The sequence below is a fragment of the Garra rufa genome, chromosome 6 (genome assembly GCF_049309525.1).
Source record: "Garra rufa chromosome 6, GarRuf1.0, whole genome shotgun sequence".
In the NCBI taxonomy this organism is placed as follows: domain Eukaryota; kingdom Metazoa; phylum Chordata; class Actinopteri; order Cypriniformes; family Cyprinidae; genus Garra; species Garra rufa.
Genome location: NC_133366.1, coordinates 18,240,563 through 18,247,277, shown reverse-complemented (window position 1 = coordinate 18,247,277; position 6,715 = coordinate 18,240,563). Strand labels below are relative to the sequence as shown.

The window sequence follows — 6,715 nt, the reverse complement described above, 5'->3', positions numbered from 1 at the left end:
CACTGATTGCAACCAAAGTGATGACAAAACTAAATACTTTATCAACAAAATGTATTTATTTACATAAAGAACAAGAGAAGTGGTATCAAGTGGAATATTTACAAGTGAAAATAATTGTTTAAAGTCAGGCACTAAAAGACTGGCTATGGGTGAAAATAAACCCAAAAAAAACCCAGCCTAACTAATCACAATTTTTCCCCCCCATCTAGTCTGGAAAAAATAAATCTAATAAACAAAAAACACCCTAACTGGCTACACTATCTAAATCAAAAGGGATACATAGGTTGGCACGCACCATCTTACCTAGTGTATCTCTAGACAGCAAGTTACCTACATGTTGATATGGATACCACGTGGCTTACTTCCCTACACCAGTCTCTCAGTCATGAATATCACCAACATGTTGACTGACAAAAACAAAGTGTAGCCAGAACAAAGTGAGTCTCAAGACTAACTCTAACTCCTGAAATGGCTTCTTAAAAGCCAGCTGGAAAATGGGGATTGGTTGAGGACGGTGCACTGAAACAAATTATCGTCAAATCAGAAGAATGGAGTAACAGGATTGGATGAAGTGCTGAGATGTGCAGCAGCCAATCAGAAGAATGGAGTGACGGGATTGGTTGACATAATGGAACATGAGCCAACCAATCAGGAGCAGCAAGCAATGGAACCACTAAGTACCTGAAATAAATAAAGAAAAAAAAGAGCAACAGACAAAACACCCAATAACCTTCTGGAATGTAACAAGTACAGACCAAACGTTTGGACATACCTTCTCATTCAAATGAATGAGAAGCTGTGTTCAAACTTTTGGTCTGTACTGTGTATTTTTCTGTTTATTAAAGTTTTTACTCTACATTTGTGCAGTTTTCAGTGGGTTAGTGATATTTTTTAAATATATATAAATTAATAAATAAATATTTTTTAAATGGGTTTTTATACAAAAACTGTTTTTTTTTAATACACTTTATAAAAGACCCACATTTCTAACTTTAATTCATGGGGATATGGATAATTTCACATGGTTTAGTGTAAGATTTTGGCCCATCTTTTGGAAAATCCAGTTTTAAAAGTAAAAAAAAAAAAAAAACTTTTACCAGTAGGTGGAGCATTCCTTCTGGAGCATCAGTGAGTGTTTGAACCTTCTGTAATAGTTGCATATGAGTCCCTCAGTTGTCCTCAGAATCAAAATCATACAGTCATTGTTTGAAAAGGGTTCAAATACACAAAAATGCTAAAAAAAAAAAACAGCAGGCAGTTTAACTGTTCAGGACAAAGAAGAGACTCAATCATATGTAAACATTTTAATTGGGTTATTTGTATTAATTTCAGCTGTTCTTTTGTGGACAATATGTAAATACCTTTTATGTGAAATATCTTATTCAGGTCAGTACTGAATAAAAAAATAACATGCATTTTTTATGATCCCTCTTACTTTGCTAAAATAATTAACATTTTGCAGATTCTGCAAGGTGTATTTAAACTTTTTACCTCAATTGTAGCTCTTTCAGCTGAAACGCAAAGTGTCCTGTCCAGCAATTGTTATATTAGGCATTGCAATTTCTCTCCTACTGTGTATGATGAAAGGTATTGACCTTGTTTCCCAGTTTCAGGAGGAGCAGCGCCCCCTAGTCTCAGACACCAGCTCTATAAACGCTCAACGAGGAGACCTAGAGGGAGGACAGGAAACAGAGGATGAGGTGAGAAAGAAAAAAGTTCATGATCAAGACAAATGAAGCTCAGCATTTTTTTTATTCGTCTATAGTGAAACTACTGTATACTGTATGCTTTTCTTTTTGGCCTTTATAGGACTTTGATTGCACAGAGGTTTTTATGCACCAGGCGATCCACACCATAGAATACTGCCTGGGGTGTATCTCTAACACGGCCTCGTACCTTCGACTTTGGGCTCTCAGCCTCGCACACGCACGTACGCAAACACCTCTTACATGTTCACTTATCCACCTTACATTTTTTACACAAGTGAGTGCAGCCATTTTAACTTGAATATGCGAGGATAGTTTTAGTGTTAATTACAGTTTACACAATTACAAAAAATATTTCCGTGTTTTAAAATAAGGTGGATAGAAAAATATTGTCGGTTGTAGATGCTTATTTAGTTCTGTATGTGTGTGCATTAGAGCTGTCTGAGGTTCTCTGGGTGATGGTGATGAGAATTTCACTCTCGTGGCAAGGCTATGTGGGATCTGTGATTCTGTCAGTCATCTTCTCTGTCTTCGCCATGCTCACTGTCTCCATCCTGCTGGTAATGGAGGGGTTGTCAGCCTTCCTGCATGCCCTGCGTCTACACTGGTGAGGAAATCAAATAAAAATAAACCAACTAGTGCAGTGGTTCTCAACCAGAGGTCAAAGAAAGAAGATAATTCTCAATTGAAATGCTAAAAACACAAAAGTAAAGATTTACAATATTAAACTTACATTTGATACATATATAATAAACATATAAACACTTTAAATGCACTACCAGTCGAAAGTTTTTGATGATGATTTTTAATGTTTTTAAAGAATTCTCTTCTGCTCACCAAGTCTGCATTTATTTGATCCAAAATACAGCAAAAGCAGTAATATTGCAAAATATTTTTACTATTTAAAAGAACTGCTTTCTATTTGAAAATATTTTAAAATGCTATTTATTCCTGTGGTGAAATCTAAAATTTCAGCATCATTACTCCAGTTTTCAGTGTCACATGATCCTTTAGAAATCATTCTAATATGCTTATTTGCTGTTCAAGAAACTTTTATTATTATTATTATTATTATCAATACTTAAGATATTAGATATTTAAGATTTTCTTTTCAGGATTTATTGATGAATAGAAAGATCCAAAGATCAGCATTTATCTGAAATAAAAAGCTTTTGTAACATTATACACTATATACTGTACCATTCAAATGCTCAGAGTTTTGGAAAGAAGGAAATTATAGAAATTAATACTTTTATTTGGCAAGGATTTAAATTGACATTTTTTATAATGTTACAAAAAATGTCTATTTCAGATAAATGCTGTTCTTCTAAACTTTCTATTCAACAAACCTAAAAAGAAAATTTACTGATTCTGAAGGATCATGTGTAATGATGTTAAAAATTCAGCTTTGAAATCACAGGAATACATTAAATTTTAAAATATATCAATTAAATACTACAAATATTTCAAAATTGTACTGTTTTAGCTGTACTTAGAATCAAATAAATGCTGGCTTGGTGAGCAGAAGAGACTTTTTTAAAAACTTTAAAAATCTTACTGTTTTGACTAGTAGTGTACATAAACATATATTTTGGAGTATTTTTAGGGCTTTCAAATATTGACTTGGACAAAGGTGGGCCTTAGGGTGAAAAGGTTGAGAACCATTCATCTAGTAATTTCTCAGACTAATCAATCTATGAAATTATATTGAGAATGCTTTTAAAATTACAATTCAGTTCCTGGTTTTGAACTAAATTTGAATTGAGGCTGCAAATTAGAACTATCATTTGAATTTGATTTAAAGGAAGTGAAATTCATATTACAAATAGAGCAGAATTTATAACATTTTTGTTTAAAAAGTTTAATAGGTCTAGATGTTTCAAAGCTTTGTAAGCTTTTATGAACCAGGGAAGAATATGCCGGAAAGACATATTACCTGTTCTTGAAATTGCTGTTCACCAAATCCTCTTACTTTAGTGCTTGGCTTATTCCATGTAAGTTCTGAGTTTTTTCCAAACCATACTCCAAAATGATTCTGAACCATTTCCTCAGAATAAAAACAGCAAACACCTCTGTCTGGTATAAACCATTAGGTGTAAATACATAGTGTACAGTGTATTGTACATTATGTAGAATACAATCAGAATTCATATGAACCAACGTAAAAATAATTGTAACACTACAACAAGGTGTCATTTGTTAACAATTAATCCATGTGTTAACTAACATCAGCAAACAATGAACAACACATTTATTTCAATGTTTATTAATCTTTGTTAATGTTAATTAATACAAATACAGGTCATTGTTTGTTCTTGTTAGTTTACAGTGCATTAACTAATGTTAACAAACACAACTTTTGACTTAGTAAATGCTGAAATTAACATTAACCAAGATTAATACATGCTGAGGAAGTATTGTTCATTCTTTGCTTTCAGTGTTTGGGAATGGAGATGCAGTGTGCATCCTTTTATTCATCCAGAACCATTGTAACAAGTAAATATTGCATGAAAACAAGGCAACAACACAGAGATCATATAGTTCTATAAGTTTATTAGGTCATTTATTGAGGTTTATAGCAGGTGTTAACAGTGATTTAACAAATATTAAACAGAGGACGGGATGGGGTGGGGTTGCTATAAACCAGAAAGGTTCATTTGATAAGAAACTAATGTAAACACCCCAGTCCTCGTTTTGTCAATCACTGTGTCACACCCCCACCACACACAACACACTACACCACACCCGCCATTTACCACGCTATAGGCTCCCCCCTGCACCACCGACCACAAACCTGCAGGGGGGCCTCAAAACTTACAGAATTGAAAAATCTTACAGTAAACCAAGGTATCTTACTAGATTATATAGGAGGATTTCTGCAGCTGGTCTAGCGAGGAGTTAGTTAGAATGTGAAGAGACCAAAGATTCCGAACATTCTTTTATTCAAACAGTGCAGTCACTGTCATTATGACATCATTTAGACTGGTAAGCATGACTCCTGGACTTAAAGGGACAGTACAACTAAAAATGGAAATTCTGTCATTTCTTTCTCACCCTCATTTTGTTCCAAACCTGTATGTATATTACTTCTGTTAAGAACAAAAGATATTTTGAAGAATGTAGGTAACCAAACAGTTGACGGTAGAAATTGATTTCTATGGTACTGTGGGGAAAAAAAACTATAGAAGTCAACGGCTACTGACTGTCATATGTTTGGTTACCCATATTTTTCAAAATATCTTCTTTTTAGTTCAGGAGAGGAAAGAAATTCATATAGGTTTGGAACAAAATGAGGGAGAGAAAATAATGACAGAATTTTCTTTTTTGGGTGAACCATGCCTTTAAGGGTGTTACCTTCACCATTCTATGCCCAATTTTCTCTGGCAGAATCCAGTCATTTTAATAGAAATTCAAAATGGTCTGTGAAGGTGAAAGTTTTCCCCCCGACAGATTTAGCAACAGTTATTCTCACAAATTCGTCATGTTGATCAACAGAAAGCTGCTTGGTTTAAAAGTGACTTCTGTGTGAACTGACATTTTGCGAATGTCACTGAACAGTTAAACTGGCTGCTGTTCTTCAGAAAAAAATCCTTCTGGTTTTTAGCATTTTTGTGTATTTGAACCCTTTCCAACAATGATTGTGTGGTTTTGTGATTCATCTTTTCACACTGAGGACAACTGAGAGACTCATATGCAACTACTACAGAAGGTTCAAATGCTCACTGATGCTTCAGAAGGAAAAACAATGCATTAAGAGTCAGGGGTGTAAACTTTTGCACACATTTTCTTTTTTTTTTTATATATATCTTTGTTTTTCTTTTAGTACTGCCCTTTATACAGAAGATGTTTACGTGTTTCCTATAAGACAGGAGTTAAATTTACCCTGATCTTCAAATTCCAAAAGTTTTCACCCCCCAGCTCTTACTGCATTGTGTTTCCTTCTGGAGCATCAGTGAGCAGTTGAAATTTCTGTAATAGTTGCATATTACTCCCTCAGTTGGCCTCAGTGTGAAAAGATGAATCTCAAAATCAGTCAATTTTGGAAAGGGTTCAAATTCACAAAAATGCTAAAAAAAAAAACAAAGAATTTGTGCTGAAATTACATGTTCCTTGTCTTGACTTAAAAACACCATGGGGACAAACTCTGGTTTTCCCCATGCAAAAATAAAATTTATACTATGAAGCTGATCAAAGAAGAATCAATCACTAGTCGTGTGGATTTTGGCACCTTTACTGAATTTTCTAGATGTGTGAAACTTACTCTTGATGAAGAGTTTAATTTTACTTTTCCTATTTGATGCAGGGTGGAGTTTCAGAACAAATTCTACAGTGGATCTGGATACAAGTTCATCCCTTTTTCCTTTGCATCAATTCAGCATTTAGAGTAAATGTAAATATTAACATTACCTGTAAAAATGGTTTTATACTTCATTTTAAAAACTGAACGTGTTAACCTCTGGTAGTAAAGGGTTATTTATCAAAAGGTTTGTTCACCTTGAAATAAAATTCTGTCATTAACTCACCCTCGTGTTATTCCAAACCTGTATGACTTGGTTCTATGGAAAACAAAGTGAGATGTTTTGAAGAGAAAGTCCTCGCTGCAAAGCCAGTGGATGGAGTTTGACGTTCAGCTCCCCTTCTCTGGATGTAATGGGTGGAGATTAAGTTCCCCACCAAGGTTCTTAAAAAAAAGTTGCCAGCCACTGCCAGAATTTTTGATAATTTTCACTTAATAGAATACTAGAATATTTTGTTGGATGAATATCTGAACATGAAATACATCAAAATAAAGAGCCAGGAGTCGGGTAATAGCGCCCCGAACGTATAACAGTGAAAACGCAGAAACACGTAAAACACAGTGATGTAGGCATGATAGCGTCGTCTCATAAATAACGGAAAATTCCGTGTTTGGCGGGAAAATAGTTAAAGGGCCAAACACATAACCAGTCAAGCTCCACCCATTTGGCTCTGTAGGGAGCACCACTTGGTTATGCAGAATGTCCACTAGC

At 34.5% G+C, this 6,715-nt stretch overlaps 1 protein-coding gene across 1 annotated transcript; it reads left to right on the top strand.

Moving 5' to 3' along the window:
• Positions 1-1,249: 1,249 nt before the first annotated feature.
• Positions 1,250-6,239, top strand: tcirg1a (T cell immune regulator 1, ATPase H+ transporting V0 subunit a3a). Its single transcript, XM_073843005.1, has 4 exons — positions 1,250-1,700; positions 1,810-1,930; positions 2,142-2,313; positions 6,010-6,239. The coding sequence occupies exons 1-4, from the start codon at positions 1,578-1,580 to the stop codon at positions 6,092-6,094; spliced, it is 501 nt and encodes a 166-aa protein (XP_073699106.1). The 5' UTR covers positions 1,250-1,577; the 3' UTR covers positions 6,095-6,239.
• The last annotated feature ends 476 nt before the right edge of the window (positions 6,240-6,715 follow it).

What these genes read in the sequence shown, in the direction of transcription:
- tcirg1a (XM_073843005.1), top strand. Translation starts at nt 1,578, where the DNA reads ATGATGAAAGGTATTGACCTTGTTTCCCAGTTTCAGGAGGAGCAGCGC. An exon ending in GACAGGAAACAGAGGATGAG is followed by an intron (nt 1,701 to 1,809) that starts GTGAGAAAGAAA and finishes TGGCCTTTATAG; the next exon opens with GACTTTGATTGCACAGAGGT. An exon ending in TCTCAGCCTCGCACACGCAC is followed by an intron (nt 1,931 to 2,141) that starts GTACGCAAACAC and finishes TGTGTGCATTAG; the next exon opens with AGCTGTCTGAGGTTCTCTGG.